Here is a 24187-nt window from a genome sequence, read left to right as displayed (position 1 = left end):
TAGAAGAAAATACTGATATGGTTACCAAAAATGAAAATAAAAATAACTATCTATTGTATACACACACACACACACACACACACACACACACACACACACACACACACACACACTGACCGTTGGCCACAGTGTCTGAGAGGGAGGCGTCGCAGGGAATGGAGGGAGGGGGGAGCGTATCGAATCAGCCTGTGAGGAAAGACAGAGGACGAGCGTGGCGGAGGAAACCCCACTGCCTAGGCCTCCGGAGGGTCAGAGAGAGAGAGAGAGAGAGAGAGAGAGAGAGAGTAGTGGGATCATACAAGGCAGCACGAACTAATAATACAAATCCAGTCATTTAGTTTCATTTCCTAATCACTTCCCCCCTTTACTTTTTTTCCTCCCCCTCCTGCCCCAGTTTTCCCGTTTTCTTTGCCTTTCCTTTGAGACCGTCCGCACTTGCTCAAGGTCTCGCCAAGCTTAGGCGTCCAGTGAATGACTCGCGCGGAGAAGGAAAAAAGAAAGGTGTACAAGTTTTCATGATAATTTCCTTCCTCGTGACGTTTAAGAGGAGGCAACCGCACAAGTGAGTGGAGACGTCATGTTTCTCTCTCTCTCTCTCTCTCTCTCTCTCTCTCTCTCTCTCTCTCTCTCTCTCTCTCTCTCTCTCTCTCTCTCTCTCTCTCATCCTTTCCGCTTTCCTTTATTCCTTCCTTCATTAATTTAATCAGTTTCTTGACATTTATTTCCTCTTCCTCTTCCTCCTCCCTCCCTCCCTCCTCCTCCTCCTCCTCCTCCTCCTCCTCCTCCTCCTCCTCCTCCTCCTCCTCCTCCTCCTCTTCTCATCACTCTAGCATTTCCTCCTTTCCTCTTCATCTCTTTTCCTACCTATTTAGCATTTCCTCCCTTGATATTCTTTTTTATTTCCCTCCCTCCTGACTCTCCTCTCACCCTCGCTTCCTTCTCTCCACTCCCTCCCTCCCTCCCTCCCTCCCTCCCTCCCGCAAGGCTATAAAACTCTGGATGGGAAATAGTGACTGATGAAGCTCCCCTGAATGTAGTGACCTTGCTCATTAAGCCCTATAGAGAAGATAATACCTGTAGGAATTAGTAGTGAACCTGTGAACCTTACCTGTGTAGTGACGTAAGTTAATTGATTCTGATACGTAAAGAGGAGGTAACCTGGTATGTGACTCAGTGATGGTAATGTGAAGTTGTGTGTGTGTGTGTGTGTGTGTGTGTGTGTGTGTGTGTGTGTTTCTTGAGATTATCACTTTTCCTTACTGTCAAATTAGTTCACCAGTTTTCTGTTTCTTTTTTTTTTCATGCATTTCTTATACCAGGTGAGAATTTTCCCTTTATATTACCTGCGGTCACCTGTCTCCCTGGAATGACTAAGGTAATATTAATCTTTTTTTGCCTCTTTCTTTTTCTGCTGCTTTTGTTTTCGTTTCCATCGCCCTTGAGGTAAAATTTAAGGGTCCTTTGGCTAATCTTTAAAAGCTCTTGTTAAACCTAGTGCATTGTCTTTATCACTGGACTCCCTCGTAAATCGTGGTGCTTGGTGGTGTGTTTAGCAGCTCTGCAACACTCATTCTTACACATTTCACTGCATGCAAGATTTGTGCGCCTCTCCTTCTGCTCGTATATCACTCTCAGTTTTATTGCCTCTGGTGTCCTTAACCTTCTTAGCTGGTATGCCTCAGTAACTGTTTATCCTCTTCCTCTTCGTTTTCTTTTTGTCATCGTCTCCGTTTTCTTTCTTTTTTTTTCTTTCTTTTGTTTTGTTTCCGTGTTCGTCCTTCGTCTTTGTTTTCGTTGTCTTGTTGTTGTTCCTCTTGTTGTTCTTCCACCACATCCTCCTCCTCTTCCTCCTCCTCCTCCTCCTCCTCCTCCTCCTCCTCCTCCTCCTCCTCCTTACCGAAGAAACAAAAAAAAAAACGAAGAACAATTCAGGGAAAACTTGACTAAAATACTCTCGCCTTTATTACCCCTAACCTGTCTATCCCCGTAGCAGGTGTTGGCGGCCTCCTCCTCCTCCTCCTCCTCCTCCTCCTCCTCCTCCTCCTCCTCCTCTTCCCTGGCCAGAACAAGGTGCTCTTTGTTACTCGCGTCAGTAGTATACAAACATTTATATATAGCTATCTTCTTTTATAACTACTTTATGTTGGCTGGTCTAAGTTAGCACCGTTTTGCCTCCTCGCTGTATTTTCTCGCGGTTGTTTTTCGTGAATTAAATATGTTTCGTAAAGTTGTTGTTGATTTTTTTATTATTTTTATTTTTTTATTTGTTTTGTTTATTTCATTTTATTTATTTATTTATTTTTTAGCGGTGTTTGGAGAAAGTATCATTATAATTGTAGTAGTTTCTCTCTCTCTCTCTCTCTCTCTCTCTCTCTCTCTCTCTCTCTCTCTCTCTCTCTCTCTCTCTCTCTCTCTCTCTCTCTCTCTCTCTCTCAACATACCTCAAAGTTATATATAAGTTTCTCTTTCACTCCCTATAAGTGACATCACTAGTAAATTAATGCTTTACAAAAAAATCCTGCCAAGCATATTCCTTTGATGCAGCCGCGTGTTTCAGAGCGAGGGGGGCGACAAAATGCGAGGAAAATATTGTTTATTGCGTGTTTTTGGCTGTGATCTACTACTAATACTACTACTACTACTACTAATAATAATAATAATAATAATAATAATAATAATAATAACGTACGACTACTTTTCTTATTTCTTGATAAAAAAAACATGGAAAAACAAGATTTGTATGCTCTTCATTCTTTTTTTCCTTATTTTTTTCATTGCTTTATTTTTCTTTTCTTTTATTTTATTAATATCATATGGAATTATTGTTTATGTATATGAGCTTGTAGAAACTCTGGTTCTGGTGATTTTTTCAGTCCACGTATAGATTGTGGAAGTATTAGGAAGCGTCTCAATATAACATAGAATCCCTTTAAAATTCATTCAAAACTAAAGAAAACTTATCATAATTTTTATGGTAAACTATTTCAAAAAAGAAAATGGCTTCAAACTTTCTATGGCAAACTATAACAAAATAGCAAGTGTTTGTTTATTTACGTAATTTACTTTTCTACTTGTCATCAGTGTAACTAAGGCAGTGTCCCTGAGCGATTGTCTCTATTGTCCTCCTAGTGTCCTCTTCTCAACATGATCAATCCATTTTCTTCATGTTTGTTTGATGTCTAGGTTGTGAGTTAACGGATAATCGTCTTCAGAATATATGCAGCGTAGGTCAGTGAGGTTATAGCCATGTATTCTGCAAAGGTTGTAATAGCGTGGAAGTCAAGCTGAGTTGGCAAATGCAAGTTATGTACAGTACTACGTGAAATTTGGACCCGTAACTTTGCTCTCTCACCACGACTATTTTCAAACGCCACAGAGGTGATCAGCAAGGTCCCCAACATTGTATACCCTTTCAATAATGTAGAAATCGTGTTAATTTATCCATAGAACCGTAAAAAAGCACCTTGAAAACCCACATAGCTTCAACTAGAGCCTTTTGAAAGTAGTGGAGGTGCAGCGCAGATGTGTTTCAGAATACAACCCCGAACCAGACACGCCTCAAGTGGCACAGATTCACGAACCTCAAATAAGCTACGCCACTGCTTTCATGATCTCACCTCTCTCTCTCTCTTCCATCCCTCTCTAAAAATACGGTATACCTGAAGTGATTGGCTGTGGCAGTGTTTTGCATTCTGAAAAATCTTTGGTATGTGGGATATCAAGAGGTGACATTTAACTTTAGAGCTAAGACCATTAAGTTAGACACGTCCACGCAAGTTGACAGCCAAATTTGTGAGACTATTATGAGGCGGGTCTCAGGTTAATTAATAGCCTTCATCCTGGGAATCACCTGCAAGCTTCTAAGTATTTGTATATGACAGTGACTGCGCATCGTTCTCATGTATCTCACTGTTTATTGCCTGGAGTAAAGACTGAGACTTGATTCTTTTAACCTTTTGTTAGAGACTGGTACCTCAGTGGGCTTCTTTTTGTTGCTTTTCTTGCCCTAAACCAGTGCCAAAGTTAGAAATCAAATCGCTCCACAAGTCTAATGATAATCTATGTATCTCATTATTCATTTCCTATTCTTATCCTCTTCCTAATTAGCGGTGTAGAAATATAACGTTTAGAATTCAGGCAGCAGAAGGTTGTTGCAAGGCGCTTAAGGAAATCAAGAAATTTAATGGCACGGTTCATTGGATCTTTGTGTGTTGTGAACCTCTCTAGGGTGTTACTCATGTGTTGTGAGGCTTTTTATGGTGTTATGTTGTGTTGAGCCTCGCTGTGGTGTTTGCTTTCTCTTATAGGTCAAGCTATCCAGTGCAGGAGTGCGAGGTGAGGAGTGCATGTGACCAGTGAAAGTTTAGTAAAACGGAGCCATAACGGGACTCAAGCAGGATTTTTTTTTTTTTTTTGCGTGGTTGTTTCTCTCTCTCTCTCTCTCTCTCTCTCTCTCTCTCTCTCTCTCTCTCTCTCTCTCTCTCTCTCTCTCTCTCTCTCTCTCTCTCTCTCTCTCTCTCTCTCTCTCTCTCTCTCTCTCTCTCTCTCTCTCTCTCTCTCTGGACACACACACACACACACACACACACACACACACACACACACACACACACACACACACACAGAGACATAGGTAGACAGTCATAGATAGAAATGTAAATGAATAAATAAACTGAAATAGTATCTCGTGAGTACGTCTTACTTCAGGAAGAGAAATTTCCTTCTTGTGACTTTCATGATTTTGAAATTTTGTTTATTTTCTGGGAATTTTGAGATTAACCCCGAAGAATAGGTATACAATTCATTATTTATTACTTTCACTATTACATCCATTTACTAATCTGAACAGTACAACTAAGACAACTTGTATTATATTTATTATCGAGTTTTCCGAGTAGGTATAGCTCTTTTAATATTTTTTTTTCTATTTTCACTTTTTTTTTCCTGAAATTATTTGGAATTTCCTGTGGAGGTGAAAGGTAGGCAAAGGTAATGGTACAGTCAGGGCCCGGTTGTTGTGGCGACGGTCACTTTCAACTCATTATTATTCCATTTCTCTTCTTTCGTCATTTCGTCTCTCCACTGGACGGACTTTTTTTTTTCGTCTTTATTCTCCGTGTTATTGAAATGGGATTCATTGTTGTTTAAGCCCCCATTCTCTCTCTCTCTCTCTCTCTCTCTCTCTCTCTCTCTCTCTCTCTCTCTCTCTCTCTCTCTCTCTCTCTCTCTCTCATTTATATCTGGCATCTTAAATCTACCTGCCTGTTTGTGTCTGTCTATTTGTCTGTATTTTGGAGCATCAGTAAAGAATGAATCTGTTTTGAAAGATAATTTTGGCTGAATTAAGCATATAAAAATCATTAACTCATTTTTATTTTTTTTCCAGCCTATCTACTTAATATAAAATCATGAAATTATTCCTTATCTATCTTCAACGTCCCTCTTCACTGCTCATGATTTCACTGCGACGTAAGTATTTTCTCTCCCTTCGAAATGATAAACGATTATACTTAGACATCATCATTTTTCTTTTATTTCTTCTTAATTGCGAAACTTGTCTTACCACGGAGGCAGGCCCACACTAGGAAAGAAATGCGTGGCGGGTGCTATCCTGCCACACCATCTCCTACAGCGATAAGGCAACCGTTCTAATGCCATGCTACTTTTCCTTGTATTGTGCCGCCCTTTACACACCTCCGAGAACACTCAGGATAATCCCATGACGTGTTTTGGCATTTGTATTATCGCCACACGGTCCCGGAGTAGGAGGAACTGTAGTGTAGTGTTGATCGTGGAGTGTGAGTCGCGTGGTGTGGGTGCGATTCATGTATTCAGGGTCAGCAGTCCATGAGCGACACCCTACGGATACCCGAGGTCGTTGCTTGCTTCACGCTGTGTGTACTGCTTGACCCGCGAAGTGACGTGGCAATCCAAGGAATTATCTCCAAAAAATCGTGTAGAAATCAGTACATGGACTACTAAGCTGCTTTCTACTAATAAGACCGCCACAAACGTGTATATATGGAATGATAAACTGTTTCGTACTATTAAGACCTTCACAGAAGTTGATATATGGGCTATTAAGCTGATATGTACTAAGACACCACAAAAAAAAATTGATGTATAGACTGGTAATCTAAGACCTCCACAAAAAAAGCTATATATGGAATAGTAAACTGTTATGTACTAAGACCTTCACAAAGACCGAGACAATTTTTTTATCTGAACTTTTTACGGTATGACTTTTTCTTGGATGCAGCGCTACTTGTAACAGCACCGAGGGTAGGCTGAGGAAAGGTAAAAGAACTCTAAGACAAGCTGGCACCTCCTGCATCAAGGCCACACCAGTAACTTTCTCCAGCGGGCAACTACGGTCGGTGTCCTCTGCTAGTGGCCATCGACCCCACGCTGCCTTGCCACCTGCTTCAGTGTTGCCAATTTGCTGGTGACTGTCTGGGAGAGGTGCTCGGCGTTGGGGTGTCCGCGGGGAACCTTAGAATTGATGGGTTATTTGCAATTGTGAGATGTGTCTAGGAATAACTGGGTGAAGATTTCGTTAATAGTATGTGGGCGTGTGTGTGGGTGGACGGATGGCCTTGTGTGTGTGTATGTGTGTGTTGTCAGACAGAACATTTCCTGCGTCGCATATACGTATAAGATTCTTCTCTCTCTCTCTCTCTCTCTCTCTCTCTCTGGACTTTTTTCATTATTATCTCTCACAAATCATCCTTCTACCCCCTTCCTTTTCCGCCATTAGTGTTTACATCATCGTTGGCAGTTTTCACGTGAAAGGATGCCTTGCCAGTCATCCCACCCTCCTCTCTTTCACTGCCTTGGCACCTCTTCCTTTGCTAAGCAGTGGCATGAGACTGGTGGAAGGGAAAAGGGAGGGAGTGAGTCTATTTATACGTGTATGTTTCTTCTGCTGTGTCATCTTGCCGTTGACTCCTTTGCTCATGAAGAAAGATAGGCAGTCATGTAGTGCTTTATTTCATAGATATTCTAGACGTCTTCGTGGTCCATGCAACAGTGCTTGAGTTTACGTATGCAGTCTGACAGGTTTTTATCATTCCTCGTCATGGAGTGAAATGAAAACCTGTTCACCAAGGCAACAAATAGAAGTAGGAAAGATGAAGGACTTAGATATTTTCAGTTGGGTGCCAGAAGATGCATTTTGCTCGTCCACGGGAGGAACTTGAACAGAACTGCAGCAATGCTTGAGATGCCGAACACAAACACGAATATAAGCAAGTAGACTCACATGGGGACTTGGGTGCAGCGGAAAATTATGGAGACCCGCCAGGAAGGAACCCATGAATGAATCCATGTAGGAACCCAGGGAGGAACCCAGGGAGGAACCAGGAAAGCACGAGGGACTCCCCTTCTGCCTCCTTCCCTTCTTTCCCTTGAACATGAGAGTGAGAGAAGTTTTGGGGAATTCCATGCACCAAACACGCGAGATGTGTTGCCAGGCTTGGTTTTTTAGTAAGGACCTTATTTTGAATAATTTCGGCTCTTCTTTCCGACTACATTATTTTAAAAGGCTCTAGTTGAAGTTACACGGATTTTCAAGGGTGTTTTATGGTTCCAGTGACAAATTAACAAAACTTCTATATTATTAACACTAGAAACTCTTGCTAACCTGCCTAATTGTGTGTGACCTTTGGAAATATTCCTGATGAGAGAGCAAAGTGCTTCAGGATACGGGCAAGAAATGATATTGAGAGGGAGAAGGGTGAGAATTGGAAGCGAAGAAGTGAAGTACTGATAGAAATAGTCCATAAATTTACATTGTTGGTGATTTCAAAGCGACGTGTCTCGGTTTGTAATTTCCTGAAGAGTATAATTTGACACTTGCTGCTTCTTGTGACCTTGCAATGTCGTGGTGGTGTTTGTGGTTGTGGTGGTGGTGGTGGTGGTGTCTGTGTGCGTGTGTGTGGGTGTTTGTGTGGGTGGATGGTTGGGTTTATGCGTGTGTAGAATTATTAGATGTATACCAGTTAATTTATTCTGCGTTTATGAGTTTCTTTCTCTCTCTCTCTCTCTCTCTCTCTCTCTCTCTCTCTCTCTCTCTCTCTCTCTCTCTCTCTCTCTCTCTCTCTCTCTCTCTCTCTCTCTCTCTCTCTCTCTCTCTCTCTGCTTAACTAAACTTGTTACTTTCCTACTTTTCCTCCCGCGGCATCGTTCGTACCATGTCTCTTGATGTCTCTCCTGACTCTCTCTCTCTCTCTCTCTCTCTCTCTCTCTCTCTCTCTCTCTCTCTCTCTCTCTCTCTCTCTCTCTGCTTAACTAAACTTGTTACTTTCCTACTTTTTCTCCCGCGGCATCGTTCGTACCATGTCTCTTGATATCTCTCTCTCTCTCTCTCTCTCTCTCTCTCTCTCTCTCTCTCTCTCTCTCTCTCTCTCTCTGCTTAACTAAACTTGTAACTTTCCTACTTTTTCTCCCTCGGCATCGTTCGTTCCATGGTGTCTCGATATTTTTTTATGCTAAATTCCTTAACGGGTTATTCGTTTCTATTCTCTTTTTTTCCTACAATGTATTAATTTTATTCTTCATCCACTTCCTTGTTTTCTTTCTTATGTCTCTAATGAATTCTAGCAGCTGTATGATAATGGGAATAACTTTGGAAATGAGCAAAAAAAAATTATATATATAATATATGCGTCTCCTTTGTTACGATGCTAATGTGTGTAAAGTTGTCCTCATAATTCACGGATGTATGTATGTATGTATGTATGTGTGTGTTTATTTACATTGACCAACTGCGTCATTGTACCTGTGGAAGAAATGTGTGTGTGTGTGTGTGTGTGTGTACTGTTGTGTTGCCTTTATTGTCAAAACAACAACAGCATGGAAATAATAAAATAAATAAATAGTTAAAAATAAAACAGCAACACAGTAAAATTAGGAAGTAGTTTTTTATTTTTGCGTCGAAGTTTGCTGGAGTGGATGTCTGTTTCCAAGGTTAGAGAGAGAGAGAGAGAGAGAGAGAGAGAGAGAGAGAGAGAGAGAGAGAGAGAGAGAGAGAGAGAGTTTTTTTGCACGTAGAGGAAACAATCTCTGGCCAAGATTATGTTACAGCGACGCACGGGAATGGAAACTGGTGCCAGGAGATCTGTAGGTCCTTCACAAGGGCATATGCCGGAGCTGCATTGTACACTCTCTGGTAAACAAGACAAAAGAAGACAGAAAGCGTCATCTTACAGCCTGTAATTACAATAGTAGTCATTAGTGGCTGTGATTGGTGGTGGTGGTGATGGTGGTGATGGTGGTGGTAGTAGTAGTATTAGTAGTAGTAGTAGTAGTAGTAGTAGTATGTGTGTTGTTTTGGTCGTTTTGAAAAAATCTGACTGTCTTGTTCCTACGTAACGTCTACTATTACTACTACTACTGCTACTATTACTACTACACTACTACTACTACTACTACGACTGATGATAATGTTGATAATCCTAATAATGATGATGGTAATAAAAAAAATCCCACCACCATCACCACGACCACCAGACATCCAAACACACACAGACACATCACACTGGAATAGTGACCTTGACGCTCCTCGCCTCCCTCAGCGCCTATAGTCCTTACGTTCGCCTCATGAAGACGCACAGGCCACGGACGCGCGAGTTTGAGCCTCGTCGACCCCACCAACCCAGCCAACCCAGCCTCTCCTGTCCTTGAGCGAAGAGGGAGAGTGAGGGAGAGGAGGGAGAGGCACCGTGTGTCTCTCTCTCTCTCTCTCTCTCTCTCTCTCTCTCTCTCTCTCTCTCTCTCTCTCTCTCTCTCTCTCTCTCTCTCTCTCTCCCCGCTAGAGACTCAGGGAAATCCACCTCTCAGTTTGTAATTTGTACAGTAAATAGTGGTCTGGGAATTACTGAGCTCGATGTGGTGTTGAGCTGAGCGTACTTGCTTGTAGTTTCTTGTACGTACTTTTTAATATCACTACCAGCAGTTCCCTCTCTCATGTGTGTTTCCCGTGTTGAGTAACTTATGTAAAAATGTATCTCGTATGTGTAGTAAGAGATAGAGAGAGAGAGAGAGAGAGAGAGAGAGAGAGAGAGAGAGAGAGAGAGAGAGAGAGAGAGAGAAACCAAGGAGTCAGTCAGGGAAAAATAAAGGCAAGGACACGGACGAAATTGACAGAGATAGACAGAGGCCGGAAGCGATTCAGTAAAGATCTCCATCTGTATTTGATAATTTTCTCTGCCAGAACTCAAAAGAAGTCTCTCTCCTCCCGGACACTGCCTGGGAATTTGGTTGAGAAGCCCGTGAGCCCCTTAAGTAAATAAAGAACTGAGAGGCCATGAAGACGTGAAGCCAGTCATGCCTCCTGGGGTCAGACACAACACTGGAGAGGTGGCAGCATGAGTGAGGTGTTTATTCTGCGAGCTGACTCCTCACACCCCAGAGTATTTCCAGTTGTACATATGTATTTGGATGTACTTGATTTGGGACTGGATATGACTGCACTCTCAAACGTGTCTGTGTTTCCTTGGGTACATTCAACAGGTTATAATGGAAGTTACCCGTACCAGGAGTCTTAAGGTTGCTTTCATGATTCCAGCTTTTCCTACCGCGAAGATATACAGTTAGTCTTTTAATCAGTGTTAACATGTAATATTTTCTTATCAAGGACAGTATTTAACGGTACCTTTGCCCTCACTACACTCAAGAGCAAGTACGGTCTTTGTAGCGTTACATTGATGCTTAAACTGTTTGTGACGTGACCTCGGGAGCGTGACATACATAACCCGTCAGAATGTTGGCTCATTATGTTACACCACGCACACACGTCCGCAGCGCCGGCGAGGGACCTGAAAGCGACATTTCCTGCTCAGCGGACGTTGCCTGTGGTTCCCTCTCTGGAGAATCGTTCATACAAGTGCGTTGCGAGTCTCTCTGAACGGAATCCCAAAAAAGTGAATGTTTTTTTTTTTTTTTGTTAGAAAAATAATGATAGTTGCAGTTATAAATGAATAATTAAATAATCAGTTGAATAATTAAATAATACAATACAATAAATGATCAAGAGCCTACGTAGAAATATATTAGATTCTTTATTTTTTAGTCCAGTTTCTCAAACACTTCAATATCTTATCTCGACAACTTCTAACAGACCCGAGTGGCAATCATGAAGTCCTTCAAGAAGCTTTCTACGACTCGAGTAATACCTAGTTTAACATGAATCCTACATCGCCACTGAGGAAACCCGCCATACGAGAACCTGTCTAATCATCTCTGCAGTCTTTGAAAATATTCCAGGTAAAACAACAAAGCTTCAGAAGACGATCACTTTTTATAATTATTGCCAATCCCCATAATGACAGACTCGTGAAACTCGCTGTGTTCAGTCTGAGTCCAGCACACCACACGACGAGCCGCAGCTAGGCAGGGAACACGACGACGCCGCGCTAGGCAGGGAACACGACGAGCCGCAGCTAGGCAGGGAACACGACGAGCCGCAGCTAGGCAGGGAACACGACGAGCCGCCAGCTAGGCAGGGAACACGGACGCTGGCCGAGGTAATATTTGGCTAAGCCTTTTTTAAGTAAGGAATGACGTCAGGGTTATGTCAACTCTCTCTCTCTCTCTCTCTCTCTCTCTCTCTCTCTCTCTCTCTCTCCTCTCTCTCTCTCTCTCTCTCTCTCCTCTCTCTCTCTCTCTCTCTCTCTCTCTCTCTCTCCCTTATATAAATAAATTTACACCAGGCTTAAAACAAAGCGTTTTTTATGCTGCTATTTAAAAAGCCTATACTTAAATATAAAAAGAAAATATATACAAAATTATTATCCTACTATATACACAAATCATTAACGTAACACTAGTGTGGGCGCTCTCTCTCTCTCTCTCTCTCTCACTCTCTCTCTCTCTCTCTCTCTCTCTCTCTCTCCTCTCTCTCTCTCTCTCTATCCACGTCATCTTTCGTCTTGCCTCCTCCTCCTCCTCCTCCTCTTCCTCCTCCTCCTCCTCCTTGTCATCATTACTTGCACAAAAGTCAGCTTAGTGTGTGCGTATCAGCATTGCACGACCGCCTTTTACTGGCACCAAATTAAAGAGAGACGAAAGGAAACATTCTCTGTTGTTTCTTTTAGGGTTCTTGTCACTTGTTTGTGTCAATGAGCCTGGCTTATCACACGATTAAGACCAGTGTTCTTATGTTCTTAAAAGTGGTAACAATCTTTAACGAACTAACTAAAGGAAGGAAGAAAGTAGATATATAAGTTACACAGAGGCTGGAATTAAAAGAAAAGATAAAGTCAGGGATGTAAAAATAGGTAAGTTTCATGCAGGGATTGCCACGTGTAGGCCTGATGTCTTTTTGCAGCTTCCCTTATTTTTTTATGTTCTTACGTTCTAACCAGAAAACTCATCACAGTCAAGAAATAGTAGATGACAGCAACAACAACACAACAACAACAACAACAACAACAACAACAACAGCAACAACAACAATAGAGGTAATACGGAAGAAGAAAAATGCGCAGTGAGTGAACGTTATCTTATCACTTGCGTCGCGTGACAAGAATCCTGTGTCACGTATAGGGGGGGGGAGGGAAGGGAGGGAGGGAAAGAGGGAGGCCTGTAGCTCAAAGATATTCTCGTGGAGGGGAAGAGGAGGAGGAAGCAGAGAGGAGAAATGGTGAGAGGAGGGAAATGCAAGGAATAAACGAAACAGGAAGTAATTATTCATCATTGTTATTGTTGTGTTCGTTGATCTACGTCACAAAGGCCCGTATTGGTGGTGGTGGTGGTGGTGGTGACGGTGGTGACGGTGACGGTGGTGCGATTCAGAATCTCTCCTATACTATTTCCGGAACCTTCCTTTTTTTTTTATTTATTCTTTTCATTTAACTTTATTTCCAAGGTTCCATATATAGCAACTCTTATCCTGCCGCGGCGAAAAAAAAAAAAAAAAAAAAAGCATCTCTCCAGACGTCTTTTTACTGTGCTGCTCACCCAAACAAGCCAATTAAAAAAAAAAAAAACTTCATGCACCACAAAGAACTAACCAAGAGAGCGTGTCTGTACGTTGCTTGCTAATCTGCAGCAGATTCGTGGTCACACTCGTCTCCACTGTCTCTATACAACACTTCTCCATCAAGTCTCTTTTGGAAACTCGCAATTTTCGGCGGGGCTTTTTGCTTACTTGTTTATTTTTGTTCTCCCTTGAGTAGAACCCTTCTTACATAGAGAGAGAAATCTTAACTCCCCTTATCTGCCACGACTATCAACTGACAGGTATTGTAAGGAGAGGAAAACACAAAGTCGTAGCAATGCGTACAGGCTACTCAATTTCTAGACACTTGCTACGAGGCGAGGAATGATGTCACGAGGCAAACATGTCATCCACTCACTCCTCCAGGGCTTGGTAACGAAGTATTTCCGCAGTGGAGGTAGTCTGGGCATAGTCAGGCAGTGTCCTCGCAGCTGTCAAGACCCAAACAGATCGAACAGGAATGTGAGGACTTGCTGTTCATGATGGATAACTCGGAGCATTAACAGAGGCGCAATGACTGGTAAACATGTACGTCATATTGTTTTATTTATTCTTTCTATTTTCTAACCTCCTTCATTTCTTCACTTCTTCATTCTTGTCTCATCTTAAGTGTTTCATTTCTTCTTGGTAATTCTTGGGTTGCAACACGAACGCACGGACACACGTCACGAGTGGCTCACGTCATAAGTGCGTATGTGTGGAACCGAACTCGGGCAGAAAATGCGAATGATATTTTATTGTTGATGTTTTTTTTTTATGGTGATGTTTTTATCATTGTTGCTGGATTGGATAGTGAATCTCTTAAACACACGTAGATAAAACATTCTGTGTGGCAAAGAAAAAATAAGCGTTCACACGATACTCCCTAACCTTTTGTGGGATAAAGGCATTTATTTATTTATTTATTTATTTATTTTTTGCCATTAAGCAGTGCACTGGAAAAAAAAAAAGAAGAGAGAGGTGCACCACTTTCTCTCCACCCCGTGTACTGCGCATCTCGTACAGCTCACCACTGACAAGCAATGCACTGAAAGGTGAAGAAATACAGTGTTTGGACGGTAATGGAAGCATGTAAGTAAATGCTAGAGGACAGGTGACCATGGCGGGGTGTATGAGGGGATGTGGAAGGACGCAGAGGAGTCAAACCAGCCTCCCCCAGTCCGTCCTCCCGTCCCTCTTCTGCAACAGTGGTTCTAGTTTTCCTATTTTTTTGTAGCGGCTGACTCGCACGTGCAGATAACAATCGCTGCGCCGCCAGCCAGAGAGCGCAAGCCATCCTCCATACTCCTTAGCATGCTGGAAGGTAATTGCTTCTCTGACCGACTGAAGTTTTGATTATATAAAAAAAAAAAAAGCAAATAGTAGTTTTGTAGGAGTGCCGAGTGAGTGGAAAGATTTTTTTTTTCTTTTCTTTCTCATGTGATTTTTTTGTGTGTGTTTATTTTTTTTTGTGTGTGTGTGTTTATTTCTTTATTTTATTTTATTTTTTTCTTACCATGCCTTGTTAGTAAGAAATTAGATAAATTAATAAAAAAAAGAACTTATGTTATTGTTGTTGTTGTTGTTGTTGTTGTTGTACATAATTGTGATGTTGGATGCTGGCAAAAATTATGGTTCGCATACACACACACACACACACACACACACACACACACACACACACACACACACACACACACACACACACATCATACTCGTTCATCAGTTAAGGAAAAGCGAGACAAACAAGTTCAGGTCAGAATTTTCCCGTCGCGTAGTTTTTCCCTACCCATCAGAGTCTTGACGTCAATAAAGTATTCATTTAGGCTTAAGACACTAACAATTTTAAGCAGGACCAGTAGCGAGATGCCCTGCGGCTGAGGTCACACGCAGATGCCTTAAGCCCCGCCTATGACTCCCTGTTCCTGTTACTGACATTCAAGATCCAACCTTACTGCCTCCCTTCTTTTTTTCGGCCCCTCTCTCCACGCATAGTAGTGATTAAGCGCTATTTTTCGCATTTTGAACCAGAAAATGATGCGTTGTTTGTTTGAGACAGTTATATGTCTTGTATGATGATGGTGAGAAGGCTGAGGAGGAGGAGAAGAAGGAGAAGTAGTAGTAAAACACCAACATGAAGAGGAAAACGAGGATGAGGACGAGAGGAAAACGAGATGGTTCGTCTTATTTCACTATCACTTTTAAAAACTACATATTTCTACATTGTTGTAATTTCTTTCCACAACGAGCATATGGAAACAATAACAATTTGATGGTTCGTAAATGGAAACCACGTCTTTCTCTCTCTCTCTCTCTCTCTCTCTCCATCTCTCTCTCTCTCTCTCTCTCTCTCTCTCTCTCTCTCTCTCTCTCTCTCTCTCTCTCTCTCTCTCTCTCTCTCTCTCTCTCTCCTCGTGCACGTCCCCCGCAGTGCATTTCTATTATTGCATCTTACCTTCTTCTGCCAAACTTATTATGTATACTCTTTGTTGTCCAGAGATGCAGCAAGATAAGTTATATCCTGGATAATATTTAATAAGAGAATAGATCCTTATCACAGTGTCTCCTCCCAACTCCTGTCTTTGTCCACCTTTTTTTTTTCATCCACCATCAACCCCCTTCTCATCTGCATCATCTTCATTCACTTCTTCCTTTTGCGTCATACAGTCGTGTTTTGCATTCTTTTTCATCCTTATCAAAAAATCGCCTGGGGTGTTTCGGTTTTCCCGTGCCAGCCTGCGAGATGTTCCAGGATACGTCTGTGTTTGTACGTCACACTGCAGCGGGTTAAAACCTCCGTAGATGATGACTCTTGTAGTATTAGAATGAAAACACCGTTACTGTCACCATCAGCTCCACTATCAAGGCAATGAGAGGAGAGGAGAGTTGTCAGGGAAGTGATGAGAAAACCGACGTCAATTCAGATGTAATAAAAAGGAGAGATTGTTCGCTTTGTGATTTTTTTTCCCCTTTTTTTTTTTTTTTTCTTTAACCATAGATGAATTTTGTTCTTTGTTTTTTTTTTCTGATTTGATGTTCTTGATTGGACTAGGTCTCTCTCTCTCTCTCTCTCTCTCTCTCTCTCTCTCTCTCTCTCTCTCTCTCTCTCTCTCTCTCTCTCTCTCTCTCTCTCTCTCTCCTCTCTCTCTCTCTCTCTCTCTCACTCAAAAGTAATCGTAGCATTAGGTGGAGGTGGTGTGGTTTGTGGTGAGGACACGCAGCCTTCTTCCCAATCTCTATACAGCTGTCAATATTCATCCAGTGGAGCTCTTCTAGCTTTAAACGCAGACAGCAGTGCTACTCCATGTATTTGTGATCTTTACTCATGTCATTTATGCACATGTCATTTATTCACCTGCGTAAGGCTGTAACGGGGAGACAGGTAGAGCGAGGAAGGTAAAGATGGGCGGAGCTTAGACGACCACACGCGAGAGAGGAGTGGCTGGGATGAACCCTTGCGTCAGTTGCGTGGCGTGGAGCACATGCCAGTTTCAGTCTCTCATTCGCTGGCTGAGGGGAAGGTGCAGCGCTTCAGGACTGAAATGCTGTTTGGTAATGTTTAAATCTGCTCGAATAAGTGAACTTCCTTGTGAGCTGGGACTTTATAGAATGTGTAGAATATTGTACTATGTACTACATATATTTATACTCGGTGTGCAGTGAACCTGACTTAACATAATTAATGATTAGCTCTCATGTGTGTGGATAAACTTGTTGGTACAGAACTTCCGCTTTTTCGTAACACTAGTTTTGTTAGCGCGCACTGTGCCGTGGGCGATGAAATGCTCGTAAGAAGCGTGCCGCAGTCCATCAGATCCTGAGGTTGTTCCTTGTACGGTGGACGAACGTCAGCATGCCAAGATGCGGTGCTCTGTGTTGATAGCCTTGGCCGTGCTGTGCCAGACATGCCGTCTGTGTGTGGGCGCGGGACTTGCTCACGAGCCCGAGGAACCCGAGGACGTTGTCACCACCACCTCTCAAGAGGACATCATCACCACCACTCAAAGAGACATCACCACATCCCAAAAAGTCGTCAGCACATCTCCGCAGAGTGGCGGCAACCAGCATGTCCGTCCCACTGTGGTGGAGCCGCTGCTGGAGGACGGCAGGGTGCCGACTCGTGCGGATCAGCTGGTGGTGTGCTCTTGTCCAGAACTGTCTCCTGACGGCTGCCGGCGCTTCCTTTCCGATGCCAGCATTGCCAGTAAAAATATTGATTTCGAGGACATTAGGGTAAGCAAACGATAATTTAGTCGTACTTCACGCTGACCTGTTATGTATAATGAACCTCCTTCTCTGAGTCTGTATCCGTAAAGATGCTTGGTCTGATCTTAGTAAGGAAGTATTACTTTGGATATCATAGTATTTCAGAAGTGCACATTCTCCAAAGCTAAGAATGAGTGAATATAACCCTTCCCTCTCCATCTGCCAGGTTTCTGTGACTGACTTGAGCGTGGCGGTGCATGACGTGACCTGCCAGAAGAAGGACCATCGTTTCATGAAATACAGTGAAGGGGAGTTTTATTTGCGGGAACGCGGTGACGTTGTCCTCGTGAATGTCGGTGACATGACTGGTCTCCGTGTCAACGACTACTGCGCCGATCTGCGCCGCGACAACGGGCGCTTGACTTGGAACATAAAGATCTGTGTTGCCCCGCCTTCAGTACCCACATGCTGCCCCAGCGGACAGGCACTGAAGGACGGAGTGTGCCAGAACGCCACTACCCCCAACATTATCGCGCCTCCCTTATCCGTGGGCTTGAGGGAAAAAGCTACACATTTCCCGGTTATTAAGAATCACCATAACCCCTTAAACTGCACCTCAGATCCTCTGACATCAATACCATTAACTCCGGGAAAATCATATTTATTATCAGTTCCAACAGGACTTATGCACGTCTGGAAACCAGCTGATCGTCATATTAACACACACTTCACTTACCCTCCTAACCTCTGCGTTGATGGTTACGTGAACTCCAACGGATCGGAGGTTTACTCCGCCAATATTTGCTATTCGCACCCAGACCAGCAGCGTGAAAAATGTGAGGGACATGTTTGTGTGCGGAAGTGTTGCCCAGATGGCGAGGAAATGAACCAGATGTTGTATCGGTGTGTTTCCTCCAACCTCACGGACTTTAAGCCTGTATTCAGCAAACATCCCGGGGATTACACGGTAGTGCATGGTAAGCCAACATGCCAGTTCCAAACAGTGGTGAACGACTCCAGTATTGACAACAAAGGTCGTTATCTCTTCCATGGCGATCATTTGTCAGCTATGGAATATTGTGTGGATAAGTTTAATGATGGTCGGGGGAAGATTGAAGACATGGCAATAGTGTGCATCAAGGAACCAACGAAATTGTGGCCGAGGATACGAAAAATTGCATTCCCTATACTTCAAATTATCTCCTTCATCTTCCTGCTCCTGACGGTGGGCTGCTACTGCCTGGTTCCCGAGCTGCTGACTGGTGGTGGGTGGTATCAGTTGTTCCACGTCATCTCCCTCATGGTGGCCTACGCAACCATGTTTGCTCAAGATATGTTCAGCAAGGCTTGGGAAACTAATATATGTTTTATCATGGGTGAGTTAGTGTTGCACATTTCTTTGCTTGCATTGTTTGTGTTGTACAGACGTGGTGATGCATTTGATCGGTAAAAGAAGAGTGACTTTTTAGCAATGCATTATTTTGTGTTTCTTCAGGAAACCTTGTCATTTTCTTGCAGGAATTTTGCTTCAGTTTAGTTTCCTGTCCACTTTCTTCTGGCTCAACGTGCTGTGCCTTGAGGTGTGGAGGAAAATAAGGTGAGTTTGTACTGCCTTGCGCTCTCTCTCTCTCTCTCTCTCTCTCTCTCTCTCTCTCTCTCTCTCTCTCTCTCTCTCTCTCTCTCTCTCTCTCTCTCTCTCTCTCTCTCTCTCTCTCTCCATACAATTGTTGTACTCGCACCGCAGTCAGAGAACATGTTTGATCATATATCGTCCACTTAACACAAGTGAAGTAAAGCCTCGCCATGCATTCAAGATTCTCATCAACAGGGCAAAGAACAGCGGTCATAGCCTTGTCATGTTTTGTGGTCAGTCGTGACAAGTCTTAACAATCGTAGGTCATTATGGGGTCGTCACAAATTTTTTGTGCATGCTTCAAAAATCATGGAGATCGACGACTATTCAACCCATCATACCGCTGTCATGACGCTGTCGTGACGTTTTCGTGACAGTCATAGGTCCGTCGTGACGCAATCATGACAGTCATAGGTCCGTCGTGGTGCAATCATGACGAAAAAATTGTTACAACAGCTTCACGACAGAGCTGGGACTCATGTCTGCGTCACGACAAGCTTTATAGTGCGTCACGACAGAGTTTTTAATAATTCTGAAATTTGTTTGACAGATCAAAATACTACGTTACGATAAACCTAAGAATGCGTCACGATAACGCTAAGTAGATGGGGCATACGTCAAGACAAACTACAAATGCATCACGACAGTGTCATGACAGAGCTAGTAGTCACAGCGGCTTATCTTTTGATTGGCTCGTTCTTTTTTTGCAGGTGAGCTCTGTATTTCATTAGCAGTTTCTGGGTATGGATGATCTGCAGCCTCAGCTCACACAGCAGCACCAACTCCGGCATGTTGTCGTTCGTCAGCAACATACTGCTGAGATCCATTGCATAGATGTGTGGGTGCTGCAGAATGTGACTCACTCCGGTATTGGCATAACTGTGAGCTCTGGTGGCCTTTCCATCCCTTTTTATATCTCCCGCGGTCGCCCGGAGGGGGGGTTAAGGGGTATAATTGTGCTGCAGTCATGACACCGTCGTGCCTCTGTCATGACTTTGTAGTCACTCTGTCTTGCCCATCGTCACTTTGTTGTGACGGCAAAAATGACCGTTAAATTTCGAAACTCCGCAAATCGTGACATTGTCATAGCGTTGTCGTGATGTTGTCGTGAGGTCATAGGTCTGTCATGACGCTGTCATGAAACTGTCATAACGCTGCTGTGACAGACCAATAATCGTGACCAAATATCATGACTGCACCAAAAATGCTATTCTTGGTGCTGTCGTGACGAAAATTTTGATTGTGTGGCAGGAGCTTAACGCACGGCTCACATCTTCCAGGAGCCTCAACAAGTTCCGTCCAGCCTCAGTCGTTCCCATCTGGATCTACGTGCTCTACGCCTTCGGGACGCCAGTTGCTATTGGGTAAGAATATCGTTGGGAGTAATGGTAGTGAATAATGACGTAACAAATTGTGATTTTGTCTTTTTTTCATGAAGTAACCTTGGAATAGATCTTGTGAATTAATGCAAATGCTACACAATCACTACAATGTCAGGATATCAGCTTTTCATTAGCTGTCGGATTATTCAAATGGATTTCTCGTCTTCATATCATTAGCGTTTATGAAGCTCCGAGCCTCAATCACATCTTGCAGGATCCTGACGGTGTGCATGCATTTCTTCGCCCCGGATGATGTGCCTGGAGTATTGAAGCCTCACCTTGCACGGAGCAGGTGTTTCTTCGAAGGTAATGTGCCAGATAACATTAAACTTTAACCGAGTTTACTTATAGTCTAGACTTGTATACCAGCATGAAGAAATCCTGTGCAGTATTACATGTCTTTTTTTTCTGTTTTACTCTCAGATCCACCAAGGCTCTTCCTATATTTCTATGGACCCATTGGCTTCCTATTTGCTCTTAACATTATCTTTATTACCCATACTTACTGGACCTATAGGAAAATTGAAAAAAATGCCTCCGTGCTGAAGAAAGCCAGCCCGGAAAACAACAGTGCAAGGACACCGACTGAACAGATTCACCGCAAACGCGACTACATCTCAGAGTAAGTGTTAGAATGCTTTGGATCCTTAGCAGGTCTGTTTCTTAATGTGTTCCTTACTTATTCATGATACAATTTGTAACTCATAGTAGATTTTCCCGTAAAACCATAACTAGAATCATGCAAAACATCCTTGAAAATTCCAGTAACTTCCATTACAACCTGTTGTTAGTCAAACGGCATTTAAATGCTTACAGGGAATGGATGAGAATTAGGAAAATTTCTTTTGCTTTTATCTGAATGTGTCATTCCAGTTTCAAGCAACAGTTCTCTCTGCTGGTGATGATGTCGCTGTGCTGGGTGTCAGAACTTTTGTCTTGGTTTATTCCACCTCTTGAAATGTGGTGAGTGCAACTGGTATTTGTTTTGAATTGAATTTCTATCATAGTGTCAGCCCAAATTATATGTAGTATGTAGTATGTCACAGAAATAACCACGGAAGACCAGATAGCTAAAAGGTGGTGAGTGAGTATGATAGATGCAGTGAGTACAAGACAAAAACTTCTAGTGAAATATTAGTTCGGAGCGCTGAAGCATATGAGAGGAAGGGGTGGAAGGAGAATGCAGGGACAGAAATAAATGGACACTTCGGTTGTGACCATTCCTTGGTAAGAGTTCTTAGGAATGGCTGTTGTGTAGAGATAGACTGGTAGATCAATAGATAGTTGTATTACGTCACGTGTTTTATATTACTGTAGTCATGTTTGTATGATTGGTAGTAAGTAATGGTGTGTGTCTCCATGGCGTTAATGGAATGCATTTTTCACCCACAGGGCTGCAACAGATACGCTGAACACGTTGCAAGGCTTCTTCCTCTTTGTAATCTTTCTTGCCAATAGGAGCAAACGTAAACACCTGAAGAAGAAGTTTCCACTGCTCTTCAAGTTTGGGAATCAGATTAGGAAAGTCCTTTGCCATTGCTGTTGCTGTTGCTGTCCAGGTGCCAAGGAGACCTGCCTGGCTCCACTCGGCAGCTTCACATCACAAGTCAGCAGGAAACTCTCATCTTCATCTCTTGTCTCAAATTTGTCAACACTTAGTACTTCTCTGAAATTTTCGAAATCTTCATTTTCGATGGACCTCCCTGATGACCTTAATACAAAGAGACCATCTGCCTTGGAACATGATAGTGGCATTACCATATTATCTCATTCAGCAATAACAACCAGCAGTGTCTTTCCCCATGATAACACTGATACACAGTGTTAGTTCCTCTTACTGTCTTGTCTTTTTTTTTTTATGAGTAACAAGTAAGTGTTTACAGACTTGGATACCGACAAGGTTATGCTGTTGGTAGATGGCGTGGAAAACTTTGAAATACAGTGCAATATGAGAATTCATTGAAAAAAATAAGGTGATAAGGCATCATGCTTACATCATGTAATGTTCCAGCTCAGTCCTGGAAGAGCTCTGATGGGACTACTCCACAATACGTATGAATCCAGAGAATGGCCATGTAACTTTATAACAGTTTCCATAATTGGTCATAACGGAATCAGACACTCTTATTTGTCTCTGATGTCCCTTTAGGTTCCTCAGTTAGGTGGATGAAATGAATAACTCAAACTAATCATTGTTCTTGATGACATCATCATCATCGTCATCATCATCATCATCATCATCATCATCATCATCATCATCATCATCATCATCATTCCTTCCAACATCCTCAATTCCCTTAAGGTGTTGAACGGTCGTGTGTGGAGGAGAAGGTATCCTCCCCCGGATTTCCTCATGACGGGAGTAGGCTTGACTTCACGATGACCTTCCCCAGCAGACTGCTAACCCATGGTATTAAGGTCCCCCCTCCCCGGGGCTAGTTGCGCCCTATCCACTTGTTGGGTGTTGGTTATGATGAACGGCGGGATCACCACGTCTCTACGCCCAACTCTTGATGACTTGCACTTGAATGAATCTGTCTTTCAGAACATCCGAAAATGATAAGGCATCACCACGACACAGACACCAAATACAGAATTTTGTCAAGGATTAAAGACAGTGCGAATGTCTTGCCTTGAAATTTTTATGAGAACAGGAAGAAAAAAGCTGCAGTAAACTTCAATTTCAAGGGTCAGCTTTTGCAGAGTGGATGAATGTTTCCCACACTAATAACTGTGTATGTATGAGGGGGAGATGAACAGCTCAGAGGTATGGCCCTCTAAGTGACTGATAGAATGTAGCTTTATAAGTATTGATAGAGTATGTGGTAACAGGTGTCGAGCAGCAAACTTTAGTATGCTTTGTAAAGTTGCTTATTATGGAATGAACACATTCGTAAATGTAGGGAATACATTGCTCAAGAAATAGTTCTGAAATACGGAGTACAAACAAAAAATAAACCTCTTTTACTTTAAAGAGAATAATGATTTCTTAGTGCGTAATTTCATAATTATAGAGGCTTCCTAGACCAAGGAATCATGCATATATAGTGAACCTGCAGAAAAATGTTTATCCATTGAATTTTGATCTCAGCTGCATTACCTGTTTGACACAGTACGTTGTATGAAATGTATTTTGTAGAAATGTATCTACTAAATACACAAATAATTAAGGCCAGTTTTAATTTTGTAATAATAATGAGAATTTTTGTAAATAATTATTGTCGCTACAGCAACCATGAACATTTTCAGACTGAGTAAAAAGCAATAAAAACCTCTTTAATTGCATCCAAGTCCTTTGCATACCCTTGACATGGTAAGTGATAATATTGATGGTGATGATGATGATGATAATAATAATAATAATAATAATAATAATAATAATAATAATAATAATAATAAACGGTTCATTTCGCTTGGAGCCATGAAGCTGAATATATACAGATTAATGTTACAAGATTCTTGGGAGGTAAGAATGTGTTGGGGGAGAGGGGGGGGTGGTACAGTGACAAACGGAATTGTTTTATATTGAAACTGAAACCATTCATATGAGTTTGGTGGTGTGTAGTGCCTCCCAACAAGGCTCGGTCCTGCAGGCCAGGGGCAGGTTGTCAGGGCGCTGGCATGAAGCGACAGGAGAGTGTGGGCACCCTCGAGAGTGAGCAGCACTGCAGGCGGCGAGAGGCGGGCGGGAGTCGCGGTTGAGTTGTGGCTGCCGGGCTGGTGTAAGGGTCTAGGCGGCTGGTAAGGGTAGCAGACTCAGGTGGAGGTCAGATAGCAGCCTGGGTCACTTGGAGGTGGTATGGTGTGGTGTAGGATAGTAGAAACTCTGTGCTAATCGATATCCTGCCCCGTGAAGATTAGCATTCTGATATAGATGTTAACCACGGCCACCCTCGTTCCTCACATCTGATCCGCGCCTTGCTTGTAGTACGTCATACTGCGGCAACTTGAAGACCTCTGTAAGTATTGTTTCTTGTGTAGGGTTTT

At 42.7% G+C, this 24187-nt stretch overlaps 1 protein-coding gene across 1 annotated transcript; it reads left to right on the top strand.

Moving 5' to 3' along the window:
- Positions 1-16472: 16472 nt before the first annotated feature.
- LOC135115942 (probable G-protein coupled receptor Mth-like 1) lies at positions 16473-23485 on the top strand. The gene is made up of 8 exons (XM_064033090.1): positions 16473-17212; positions 17412-18561; positions 18704-18782; positions 20099-20182; positions 20415-20506; positions 20624-20822; positions 21074-21163; positions 21593-23485. Exons 1-8 carry the CDS (start codon positions 16841-16843, stop codon positions 22026-22028), a joined length of 2502 nt encoding a protein of 833 aa, XP_063889160.1. The 5' UTR covers positions 16473-16840; the 3' UTR covers positions 22029-23485.
- The last annotated feature ends 702 nt before the right edge of the window (positions 23486-24187 follow it).

Source organism: Scylla paramamosain, chromosome 30 (genome assembly GCF_035594125.1).
Source record: "Scylla paramamosain isolate STU-SP2022 chromosome 30, ASM3559412v1, whole genome shotgun sequence".
NCBI lineage: Eukaryota > Metazoa > Arthropoda > Malacostraca > Decapoda > Portunidae > Scylla > Scylla paramamosain.
The sequence above is the reverse complement of the archived record's forward strand: the minus strand, read 5'-3'. Positions and strand labels throughout refer to the sequence as shown.

What these genes read in the sequence shown, in the direction of transcription:
- LOC135115942 (XM_064033090.1), top strand. Translation starts at nt 16,841, where the DNA reads ATGCGGTGCTCTGTGTTGATAGCCTTGGCCGTGCTGTGCCAGACATGC. An exon ending in GGGACGCCAGTTGCTATTGG is followed by an intron (nt 20,183 to 20,414) that starts GTAAGAATATCG and finishes CACATCTTGCAG; the next exon opens with GATCCTGACGGTGTGCATGC. An exon ending in ATTCCACCTCTTGAAATGTG is followed by an intron (nt 21,164 to 21,592) that starts GTGAGTGCAACT and finishes TTTCACCCACAG; the next exon opens with GGCTGCAACAGATACGCTGA.